Below are 12,642 nucleotides of genomic sequence, written 5' to 3'. Positions count from 1 at the left end.
AAAAGGCACAAAACCAGAACGGATCCCAAAAACCTAAATTACCATGTCTCTTCTTAGATGAATTATTTTATCACCCTTTCTGAAAACTCCAGTCCCATTGCAATTCAGGTGGTCCGCAACCCATTGAAGGATTGGTATTGGAACCATTAAGTGAGGATGAATATTCAGAAGATTATCGAGCTCATATTTCCTAACAAACGACTTTTGATTATCACTTAAATCAGAAACTGCTTTATGCCACCTGATGGTAGAAAACCTGTGCTTGATGGTACCAGCAGGATATTTGTAAAGTCTAGGCATGTTTAGAGTTGAGGGAGACCTGTATAAAAATTAAAAAAACTAAGGTCATGAAACAAAGACTAACTAAACACACAGAAGAAAGTATATTAAAAAGATGTAAACACATTTGAAAAAATAAATAAAAAGAGCAAAAAGCAGATAAAAAATGTTGAAAAACATCAACCTAAAAAGTACCACACCTTGCAAGTTTCATCTTGCATTACTGGGTTTACATCATATATGAAAAACCACAACCACATCCTATATGAAATATATATCTCATCATGTAATAACAGTCATCTAAAAATAACAAAACTAGCATGAGAACCATCCATGTGTGAAAAAATGGTAGCACACAAAAGTTATTCTCAAACTGTCATTTAAGCAAAATCTTATTCATATCTTATTTCATGGTTTATTGTGAAAAAGAAAAGAAGAGTGATTCTCCAATCAAATATAAAAGCAGTGAATTAACAAGAATCAATGTATAAAAAAATGCCACAAGTTCAACAACCTCAAAAACAGCAAGCACTATTACCCCAGGGGATGCATTTATATTATTAGCTATTACTTATTCAATTCCTCATAACATCACTCTCAGGCAAAAAAGGGCACAATAAAAAGAAATGACATATAACTTCACAACAAACAAACAAATAAAGTAGGCACTCATTGTTGGTTCCACCTATTCCTACCATTCACGTTCGTTTCGTTTCCCCACACCCCACGCGCCGGAACCCTGAAAGTCGCTTTTGCCACTCACTACGCTAGGCTAGGCTAGGGTTTTGTGGATGCATCTATGAATTAATCGACAAGGATAGGTGTGGAATCAATAAAAGTATAAAACACGTGACGCAACAGTTGAATGCGTTCACTCAAGCTGTTAAAACATATTTCCAAGTTTGCTTCTCAATTGCAAAATACTTTTTTTCTGCATAAGCACATATCAAATGTCTATCAGTCCTACAACAGAAAAACAATTGTGCATCACAATGCTGCCAGATTAATGAGAGGGGGGATGATTTAAGGGACAATTTCTTGGATGGTGCAAATGTAGGCAAATTATTTTCCAGCCTGATTAAAAAATCAACAAACTCAGTCAACAAACCAACAAATTATTTTCTGCATAGGCACATATCAAATGTGAAGAACCTTCACTTCGGTTGCACAAATCTTAGTGGAATCAAAAATTTGGTTTGTCAAAATATCATCCAGCACAGAAACAATACTAGTAAATAGTTACACAAGCATATGTGAAAAAAATTTCCATGTCATCTTCAGATGCTACTACAAAAATCAGAAAACACACAGAGACGACCATGCTACACAAAGCACCTACCATCATCAACAAAACAAAACATAAAATCTCAAGGACAAGTACCAGAACACATAACCCCCTAACAACATCATGCTGAAAATCATACCCCTGAATCCAAATCTCTGAACACAACCCCCTAACATCATCATGCTGAATCATACCCCCTAATTCAGATATCTGAACACAACCCCCTTGTCTAATCTCCAGAACATCCAAAACACCACCACTACGACCAAAGCCCCCTACAAAACCCTAACAAAACTTCACCAAATGCTAAATGAAAAAAAACCGGCTAGATCGCGCGGTATCACACAAGGAGCAAGGAACACAAATGGGGGGGGGAGGTGGGGGGGGGGGTTGGGCGCGTTACCTTGTTGATGCCGAGCTTCACCGGGACCTGGACGACGCCGAGCTTCAGGGAACCCTAGCAGCGGCACAGAAAACCTGCAAAAAAACACCTAACGCGATGAACTCAGCAAGATCTGATGCAATGGCGCGGATGAATAACGAGTAGAGAGGCCCGCCGGCTGCTTACGAGGGCCGCAATCTCTTGCGGAGTAGGATCCCGGCGGAGGAAGCCGAAGAAGCAGCGGCCGGCGCAGGAAGCCGAAGAAGCAGCGGCCGGCGCAGGAAGCAGAAGAAGCAGCGGCCGGCGGAGGGAGCAGAAGAAGCAGCGACCGGCGGAGGAAGCAGAAGAACCAACCGCCGCCAACGAAGGAAAAGGGGATCCAGGCGAGGCGAGGAAGGGAAAGTTGTGACTACTCTACAGATGAACGAGTCGGGGCAAGGGAGGAAAAGGGCACAGAAGAGGAAATAAAAAGGCCGGCCCACTCGAGACGAGGGGGCGTGCGACAGCTCGACATTTTGCCGCAATAAGTGGCGAATAGGATGAAATCACTAATTAAGGAGTATCGTTGCAAAGAACACTCCACTTTCCCACGTCGCGACAAGTGGCGCACATGCAGCGCGCCACTTGTCGCAACCTGGGAGTTTTCCCTTTTTCGTAGATCCGTTTATTCAAAACGTTTTATCTCTTAAACCGTGTGTCCAAATCTCGAACCGTTTTCACCATTAGATTTCTCGCGTCGAGATCTTCAAAACTAGATCCCATGTTGATAGGTTTTGACAAACTTTTTTTTCATGAAAAAACCGGACGAAAAAAACGGGCGAAAAAACCGAACCGGGAGAACGGTTTTTTCCCTTTCCGAAAGAGGCACGCCCGTGCCTTTCACAAAATCACAACCGTTCCTCTCGTGGAAGCAAAACCGTGACTCTGGTGTAAGGAAAAAAAATAGAAAACGCGTTTTTTTCCGTTTTCGAGAGGTACGGTCGTGACTCTCGCGAAAGCACAACCGTGCCTCTTGCGAAAGCAAAACCGTGACTCTCGCGAAAGAAAAAATTAAACAGAAAACGCGTATTTTTTCCCTTTCCGAGAGGCACGGCCGTGACTTTCGCGTATGCACAATCGTGCCTCTCGCGGAAGCAAAACCGTAACTCTCACGAACGAAAAAAAACAGAAAATGCATTTTGTTTTTCCCTTTCCGAGAGGCACGGCCGTGACTCTTGCGAAAGCACAACCGTACCTCTCGCGAAAGCAAAACCGTGACTCTCGCGAAAGAAAAAAACAGAAAACGCGTTTTTTTTGTTTCCGAGAGGCACGGCCGTGACTCTCGCTAAAGCACAACCGTGCCTCTCGCGGAAGAAAAACCGTGACTTTCACGAAAGAAAAAAAGCATGTTTTTTGCGAAAAAAAATTTCCACCGAATTTTTTTTGATCGAAAAGCTAAGAAAGACCGGGGAAAAACCAAAACGTCGAAAAAACCCGGAAAAAAAGCCGAAAACGCATGCAGAAAAATAAAAATAAAAAACAAAATCCGAAGGAAGCGTCCAAAACGCGACACGTGGCGAATGGCTGAGAACGCGCCAAGTGGCGCTGATCATTGCGAGGCTCCCGAAGAAGCGCTCGTTAACTATTTGCTCAGGGCACTGCGATCCGGAACTCGGCGGAACAGAAGTCCATGGGCCGAAGATCCTAGTCCACAAGTCCACATCGGCGTACTCCGGCCCATATTTCACCCCTGAAGTTCACTGGCGTACCGTTGCTGTCCAGATAAGGCTCTCTGCTCCGTACCATCTTCTTCCGTTCCTCTATCCTCTACGATTCAGTTCAGTTAGACCCCACCGAGCCAATGGTGGCTCCGGCGACGCTGTCCCTCCGCCCCTGCGCGACCCTCGCGCCGTCCAGGGCCGCGCTCCACCGCGCCCACGCCCACGCCGGGTTCGCCCCCGCTAGTCGTCCAGCCCTCTCCGTCTCCTGCCCGCCAACGCGCTTCGAGAGCCTCCGCCGCGCCGCCACCGCCGTATCCGACCGGCAAGGCTCCGCAGAGCCTTCCGAGAAAGTAAGCATCGGCGCACGCTTCCCGTGCCTCGCATTTCGCGGCACCGGGCAAGTGGAGTATCCTGCTCAGTTTTGAGACGACGTGGTGGTGTTTTCTGTGCGCAGCAGGAGGAGAAGTCGCGGACCTACTACTTCCTGGTGGCGAACGCCAAGTTCATGCTGGACGACGAAGAGCACTTCCAGGAGCAGCTCCAGGAGAAGCTGCGGCTCTACGAGGAGCGCAGCAAGGAGCAGGACTTCTGGCTTGTGATCGAGCCCAAGTTTCTAGACAGGTTCCCCAACGTCGCCAAGCGGCTCAAGCGCCCCGCCGTCGCGCTCGTCTCCACCGACCGCAACTGGATCAGGTAAGTCAGCTGTCTCTCCAGGCATCGTTGCAAGCTCGAGCAATGCTAATTAGCAGAGTCCCCCAAGGATATTAAAACGCCAATGCATGCAGTCCCGGCAACACTCGCTTCTGTAGTTATCTGGCTATAAGCCCCTTCAATGGAAATTCAGCTGGGGAAATTCTCCCTCCCACTGAACATTACAACAACAATAACAACTAAGCCTTTACTCCCAAACAAGTTGGGGTAGGCTAGAGCTGAAACCCGTAAGATCTCGAAACCACCTCATGGTTCTGGCACGTGGATAGCTAACTTCCACGCGCCCCTGGACATTACAATAAATAAATCATGGTAATACTTACGTGTTGTGACTAGTAAGTGCTCACTTCATTTATAGTTGCCTGCCTTGCCCAATGCCCATATGCCATTGGCAGTGGCGGAGGACGAAAAAAATTTAAGGTGGGGCGGATCCTAAAGCCGAGTAAATTTTTTATGCAATATGAAAATAGCCTGTACGCAATAATAACACTCTGATAGTTTTACGTGATTTTAACTAATTGAAATACAATGAAGACGTGAGCATATTTAAGTAGACCTGAAAACATATGGATAATGAAGCTTTAATGCAATCTAGATTGCGAAGCTATTCTCTCAAAATTTACATCATAAATTCCCAACATGAAAATGTACAAATTTATAGCTAGCTCTTGATCATTTGTTTAGTTCAAGGGCTATCAATTTATAGCTCTCGGGATGGCGTGGTGTACCTTTTTTTTTGAGAGAGTGTGGTGTGTAGTGGTGCGTGCGCCTTGAGTGATCGGGATGGGCTTGATTGAACGAAGCCCAGCAACAGCAACAGGAAGTCATGGGCCGAAATAACGTGGACTGAAGCTGCACGAGCGACGAGCACCACTAGCGACCGTGACTCCACACACGAACCAGTCAGCGACAACGTATGCCTACGTGTACAAATCCTTCTGCGCAGAATCAAGGTAGGGCGGGCGCCCTGCCTCGCCCTACCGGGAGCTCCGCCTGTGGCCATTGGCATCATGTCATGCAGTGCAAGCTGGTATGCTTCCTGTTGCAAATGGCAAAACAGCGCATCGGTGCAGTTGTTATGACCGGCATATTAGGGGCTTAGCCCAGTGGGCTGTGGCCCAAGTTATTCTATCGTTACTAGGGGCTTAGCCCAATTATCTTATCGTTATTAGGGTCGTTTGCTTAGGAGTCAAGTAAACCTCCTCTCTATATAAGGAGAGGAGATGTATCAATCTAATCAAGCAAGAAGCAATCAGTATTTGCTCGGCTTCCCTTAGGGAGCCGGGAGACCTAACCCTAGCCGCCTCTTGCGCCGCCGCCGCCTCTTCTCCACCACGCAAGGACGGCGCCCAGCCGCCGGCCGCCACGCCCTCGACCTCGTCTTCCTCCATCTTTCCCCTACAATCTCCGCCCTAGAACCGGCAGAACCCTAGCTTCCTAACAGCAGTCTTGTATCTGCAATTTGCACCGGATGCCTACTTGATGACTACCCATAATAATGTGCTTGCTATCAGCAAAGGCACACACTACAAATGTGTAGGTTGTTGATGAAAGAGGTGTGACAAAAGAAAAACACTAGTTCGGTTCAGATTCATGCAATGCTCTTCCAGGCAAGTTCAGATTCAAGAATTGACGTCTAGATATGCCACGAGTCAAGTTTGATTACATGGTGATGATTTGAGGGTTGGAAAACCTGATGTTTAGCAATCTTACATGGAAGCTCAAGTCCAGGATGTAGTCTCATGTATTTCAATAAGCCACATTTATAATTTTTCATCAGGATGTTATTTCAATGCAAAAGTGCAATTTCTTATAAAATGAAGCCTATGGGCTGTACTTCTTGAAGTTGTGCCATATCCTGTTCTGATTTTGTTTTTCGGCGTCATGAATCATGAATGTGTTTTTTTAGTACATTACTTTGGATAGTTTCTTGTTTTTAGTCACCCCCATTCAATAATTGGGCACAGTCTGGATATGAGTGGCTTGCATTCCTGAACATATTGATTAGACCGCAAAGCGAGCAAAAAGAAACTGAAGAAAATTAGAGAAACTTATTTAACCATTGAATTCTGAAACATGATGGCACTGCCGGATGCTGACTCTGTGCATCCCGGTGTTTTGTTGATGTGTGAGTGCTGGCATGGTGTGTGCTCTGTCAAACTTTTTTTTTTTTGCTTCTATACATATAAATATTCTTAGCCAAGCATCTGCTTGGATTCAAATTTAAGTTATTGCTAAAAGCCTGGTTCTCTATCTCTCATTTTAAAAAGCATACGTTGAGTAATAAATCCTCAATAATCTCATATTATCTCCTTTTTTGCTCTCAGATTCATGAAACTAAGGCTGGACAGGGTCTTAGCGGAGCAATTCGATGCAGAGACACCTGAAGAAGCATTGGCTTCTAACCCTGCAGAGTTGAAATTCGATAAGCCTGACAAATGGACAGCTCCATACCCCAAATACGAGTCTGGATGGTGGGAGGCCTTCTTACCTCCAAAGTCCAGCAACGGCACGGCTTAGACATGAACTCCAGTGCGCACGGTGTAAGATTTCTTCCATGTAAGTGATGATTGTAAGTTTTGGTTTACGCTATGTGTATGTAGTCCGTGAGTTTATGAGAGTAGAGTTAGCTACATTAGTTGCAGAGATTGCTCTACTTTTTGATAATACCAATTAAGTGGTGATGTTTTAAAGTCATGGTTATGTTATGGTTGTTATTATATTTCTTCAAGGATACTCATTCCTGATTCATGTATGTTTTCATTCAAAGGAACTGCCAGTCTATGAGGCCCTAAATTATATCTGACCCAACCTGTGAATCAATAATGCACACATCACCTGCAAAAAAAAAAGGTATGTTTGGATTGTGGCCAAAGTGCACCCTACCAAAATTTTGGTCATGACCCAAAGGTTGGTTTTTGTTTGGATGGTTGCCAATTTTTGGCATGCCAATGAACTCTAGCCAATTCTAATTTATTTTTCTTGCCAATGTTGGTCAAATCATGGGCAATCAAAACCTCAACCAATATTTTGGCTAGCCAATACTTTGTTGGGGCAACCTTGGGCATAAACCAAACACACCCGTACACATGCTTTTACTTTCCAGTCTAGCAGGAACAACAATGATGAAAATAAAGCGGCAATGTCAATCATAGGACGCAACGCAAGACCTTAAATATATTGTGTAGTCACAACGGTCTGTTGTCCCATTAGTGCGATACCACTACTATAGCCATATAGGCTGTATAATAGGCTGAAGATGTTGTCTACATTTAGCAATTTAGAAATAGCCATGGAATGTTGAGCTAACTCGTGATTTGTTTGACATTGATAATTGGGCCTTTCTTTGTTGATCTAGACACCCCATAACTAGTTGATTTTCTAAAATTGTGAAAAAAAATCCAAGCGCTCAAATAAATTCTTGCCAAAAACTACAATCACAGGAAATTAACAAATATGCCAATATATTAGGGAAGTCAAATACATTCTACAGTCTTGACAAGAGATTAAGAGATTATCGGACTATAAGGCACATACATCAGACGCACAGTACCTACATGGTAACACGAACGAAGGATAAAACTTAGTAGAACAGATTAGGACACGCTAGAATTGCAAGCCAGGAGCTGCATTCTGAGCTTCTAAGGAACACACCAACTTCCTAGCACTGAAAAACCAACACAATTACACAACCCTAAAGACTGACTTTCATTTTTAAGGTCTGAACTCTGAAGCGATCTACGGATCTTGTGGTTGTTCCTCGTTCCGATCCTCCCATGCTTAGAACCTGCACAACCAAAGGAACACATTGCTTGATGGCTTGCGACAAACTTGACTCAAAGCAAGACGCGTAATGAAGTGCTGTAGGTCTATAACTCTATTGAAGTGCAGACCATGTGGATACAAGTTGCTTTCAACAACTGGTAGGTCCTCTTAGAAAGGAAAATTCATCTGGTTGGTATAACAACCCTCGCGTGCTTAGCACTAGCACCATACTATTCCTTTTTTTTTTGACGAGAAACAGTACTGTCTACTGAATATATCTACTCTCTCTTTTTTGTGCTAGTTTGTACCATACTAATCGCGGAGGAAAATTCCCCATGTGAATCCTAGTAATAAATAAGTCCTAGTGTTTTTCAGGAGGAACAGGTGTCAAATTTGTTGCCAAAGGAGAACCATAGAGAAAAACATTCATGAACATATTTGCTTCATTGGCCAAATAAATTTATAGTATTCAAATGACCAAATGTAATACAGTACCGCACGTCAACGCGCAACGGCAGTAACAGGTTAGGCAGGAGCAGGAAAGCCGCACGAAACTGCGGAGAGAATATTTTTGGGGGAGGCTGGTCAAGGTCTTTGATACAGTTTCCGAATTAACAAGAGTTTGGAAAATAAACGAAGAAACTAATTGCTGCTTGCGTGTGATGTGACCATGGTTGTCAAGCAAAATCCTGAAGACCTACCGCCAGATCGAGTCAACGGTGGAAAGCTCGATCATGAAAAAATCACCCTAAACTAAAATGTCTAGGAATGATACATACATGAGAAACAGGAGATGGGACCAAGGGAAGACGCCGTCAAGCTCCCCACACGGTGATCCCCTGCATCATGCACTTGAACTCGCCGAAGTCGACCTGGCCGTCGCGGTCGCGGTCGACGTTGCAGATCATCTCCTGCACCGCCGCCAGGTTCCGCGCCTCCGCCAGGCCCAGCTTCTTGAGCACGGCCTGCAGCTCGGCCGCCGAGATGAACCCGTCGCCGTTCTCGTCGAAGACCCGGAACGCCTCCTTCATGTCCTCGTCCTCGGCCTCGCCCTCCTTGCCGGGCTCCTCCTCGACGATGGGGCCGAAGAGCGCGTCGCCGAGAGCGCGGTGGAGGCCCTCGAAGTCCTCGAAGCCGAGCCCAGCGGCGCCGGCCGGGATGTAGGCGCCGACGGTGGCCTCCAGGCTGGCGCGGTCGGCGCCGAGGCCGAGCGTGTCGAGCGCGGCCGCCATCTCGTCGAGGGTGATCTCGCCGTCGCCGTTGCGGTCGAAGAGGTCGAACACGCGGCGCAGGCGCAGGGCATTGAGGCTGCCGTTGCGGAGGCGGAACGACGGCGAGGGCTTCCTGGACAAGGACGGCTTAGCGGGAGCGGGAGCGGGAGCGGTGTCCATCGCTTTGAGTTCGCCGGTGACGCGGTGTCTTTCTCTCTGTTCTTTCTGCTTTATAGGCTTTGAGAATGATTTCTGGAGCGCTTAAAACGTTGGGGAGCCATGGTTTTATAGAGGGAAGGAGCCAATCCTTTTAAAAAATGATCTTGGAAAGTAGCGTGATGGCGACCGGACAGACGGAAATAACTATAACTATTATATTAAACGAGAAAATGACACACCTCTGTAATAGAGTACTCTATAATGATGATGTTGTAACCATGGACTACATATCGTAAATGAGAGATTTATCATCAATATAAATACGGCTTGTATTTTGGACGATGAAGTAGTATTAGACGAGAAGGTGGCGTTATTATTTGCAAATTTCAATCTATGCTAAGGCTATCATACATGTATTTAGTGATCTAAATCGTCTTATATTTGTTTATAAAGTGAGTAGTATTTACAACACAGACATCTATCGAGTCTTCAATCGTGTTTGCGTTTTTTCTTAGATTAGCGTTTGTCATTTTGAGTTGCATAAATCTAGAGTCTAGACTACAGGTCCGTAATTTGTACTCCTCGTAGAAAGAAGCCCGTATTCGTTAGTAGCAGTATTTTTTTCCAATATAATTGAAAGAGCTTTTAGTCAGTGTCTATCTTCGAAGATTATTCGAACCCTACTGTAACATTGTTTGACCAGCTCCCGATCTCCCATGTGTCGACAACTGTCCGCCCTCTACGAAACTGTTGGAATTTTTCTAATAGGCCTTTAACCCAAAGCTCAACTAAAATTCTGAAATTCTCTTGATCCATTCATGCACACATGTGAGTGAAGTGAGTGATGCTAAAGTTTAGTCCCACTCCGGAAGTTGAGAGAGAGTTGCACCTCTTTATAAGGTGAGCTCTTCTACCATTTGTATGAGCATGAGAAGAGGAGACCTACACGTGCACTCCTCCTCCTCGCTCGCCGCCGCGGCGCGGCGGGATTGAGCCGAGCCGAGGACAGAACTATGCACGTTGTCTATATTTTTGCTGCATGGGAAAATTAATGAGTCATTAATTAATAATTAACGGACGGGTTAATTACTGATCCGTTTTCGATTCTTTTGGATCGTGACGACTCGGACGTGGGGTTTACTCCCACGACCTACCTGGCCCGCACTATATAGTCAGGCAGACGTTTACCCTAGCCGCCGCCGCTTCGTATGGTTTCTCACCACCGTTCCAGATCATTGCGCCGCCAAGCAAGTCTTCTCCATCCCTCCTTCTGGCGTGCACCGCGAGAAGGGACAGCAGGCCTCCGGAACCCCGCCTCTCGTGATCCTGTACGGGAGAGGGGCGATCAGGTTTTTGGAGAGCGCACTCGTGTGACTGCTGGCAGCGACGACTTCGCGAACGACGACTTCTTCTCCGACCTCGGCAACCTCGTCCTCGACGACATGGGCGACAACGTCAACGCCGGCGGTGCTGCACCCGCTGCACCGTATGTGATTCTATTCTCCTTGTTCGAGATCGTGGTAGAATTCATGCTTCTAGTATGTGCTCTAGACGTGATATATTCATCTGCTATGCTAGTTCGCATGATTAGTTTAATCTCTACTGCTATGATCATGATTTATCTTCTATTTATTCGGATTAAATCTCGTAGTAATTTGCTCATATTTCCACAAAAACAGGAAAATACCCGCTCCCTGGCTTCACCGGACAAAAAGAATAATGAGGAACCGGATTAGGCACCGATGAGGTGAACCTGTGCCCTCAGAAAAGAACTCGTTATTAGCACAAAAAAAAGGAAGATGTTGGGCCACCGGCCGTCTGACAACAAGGAGCTATACTTGCTACTATAGCACTTTGCACAACCGAAAAAGCATTGCAGAGACCGAGCTTCACATAGTTCTTTATTTTTTTCAGCGAAAATACTATTTTCACACATTGAAAAAATCTGAAAAAAATCTATACATACATGTGTATTTGTATTATACACGTATGAAATTTCATGAACATATATGTTTTCATGTAGAGTATATGAAAAAGATAAATACACAGATTAATATAGGCTATATCTTTGTTGTTTTTATGTCAGATATTTATCTTTTTTATGTAGCACGCAAATAACTGAATTACATGATGAAACTTTTTATCTACTTGACAGACATGTATATGTATTTGTATAAAAAGAATTAATATTTTTTGAAACTTTTAAATATATTTTAATTTTTTTTTGCAAAACGGGCTCAATGGAGCCTGGCCTCTGCAACGCCGCACTCTTTGCACAACCTATTTTCTACTTTCTCTGTCCTAAAATATAAAAGCGTTTTTGACACTAGTATAATGTCAAAAACGCTCCAAAATATAAAAGCGTTTTTAACATTAGTATAGTGTCAAAAACGCAGCGTTTTTGACACTATACTTGTGTTAAAAACACTCTTATATTTTGGGAACAACGCGGCCATTTCTCCCCTTCAGCAGCCACGGCATGTCGTTCTCTAGTCAATGCTCGGCGGCATGGCTTGTCGTGGAAAGCACGACTACGTACAAGGTTGGGCAGGGACGAATCTGAAAGTTTCATCAGTACGCAAAGGTGGTTCTGGATCGTCAAGCAAACGCCAGGTCGCTGCCTAATTTCAGCGGCGAACACCGGCAGAATTCCAACTAGGATCAACAGGAACTTTCACACAAACGGCAGCAATAATGGCCAAGAAGAAAAGCTCATGTAGGAACATCCGATAGACCAAGGTACTAAGGCCAACTCCACCGCGTGACCCCAAACGGATGTCTGTTTTATCTCGAATCGGTCCGTTTGGGTAGGACAATAAGGTCGTGTCCGGGCCTGTCCTGTGATGCGGAGGTCGTGCGTCCAGCGCGCGGGCGCATCCGTTTGCCCCATCCTTTCTGCCAGGGTCAAAAATGCCCATATTTTCATATCGAATACGGTTGGTTGAAAAATGCCCATATTTTCATATCGAATACGGTTGGTTGAAAAATGCCAGGGTCAAATATTTGGTTTGCACGTCCAAATATTAATTGTCTGAAAGTAAAAATAGTTTTACAACCCAATCGAAATTGTCTCTAATAAAATAGTTTTACAACCAAATCGGAATTGTCTTGAATGAACATAAGATGAACCAATACATCTATTGGTTGCCA

The 12,642-nt window shown here is 44.8% G+C and overlaps 2 protein-coding genes across 3 annotated transcripts; one reads left to right on the top strand and one right to left on the bottom strand.

The window, feature by feature from the left end:
• Positions 1-3,690: 3,690 nt before the first annotated feature.
• On the top strand, positions 3,691-7,079 carry LOC125551756. 2 transcript variants are annotated; one of them, XM_048715068.1, is made up of 3 exons: positions 3,691-3,996; positions 4,104-4,339; positions 6,685-7,079. In XM_048715068.1, exons 1-3 carry the CDS (start codon positions 3,787-3,789, stop codon positions 6,875-6,877), a joined length of 639 nt encoding a protein of 212 aa, XP_048571025.1. In that variant the 5' UTR covers positions 3,691-3,786; the 3' UTR covers positions 6,878-7,079. The 2 variants fall into 2 exon arrangements, with proteins under 2 accessions (XP_048571025.1, XP_048571024.1); XM_048715067.1 differs by having other exon boundaries at positions 4,101-4,339.
• Positions 7,080-7,799: 720 nt separating this feature from the next.
• LOC125551757 (probable calcium-binding protein CML27) lies at positions 7,800-9,631 on the bottom strand. Its single transcript, XM_048715070.1, has 2 exons — positions 8,902-9,631; positions 7,800-8,144 (listed from the first exon to the last, which is right to left on the bottom strand). Exon 1 carries the CDS (start codon positions 9,511-9,513, stop codon positions 8,938-8,940), a length of 576 nt encoding a protein of 191 aa, XP_048571027.1. The 5' UTR covers positions 9,514-9,631; the 3' UTR covers positions 7,800-8,144; positions 8,902-8,937.
• Between the last annotated feature and the right edge of the window lie 3,011 nt (positions 9,632-12,642).

This window comes from Triticum urartu, chromosome 4 (assembly GCF_003073215.2).
Source record: "Triticum urartu cultivar G1812 chromosome 4, Tu2.1, whole genome shotgun sequence".
NCBI classification, from domain to species: Eukaryota; Viridiplantae; Streptophyta; class Magnoliopsida; order Poales; family Poaceae; genus Triticum; species Triticum urartu.
Note: the sequence above shows the minus strand (reverse complement) of the source record. Positions and strands in the feature narration are given on the sequence as shown.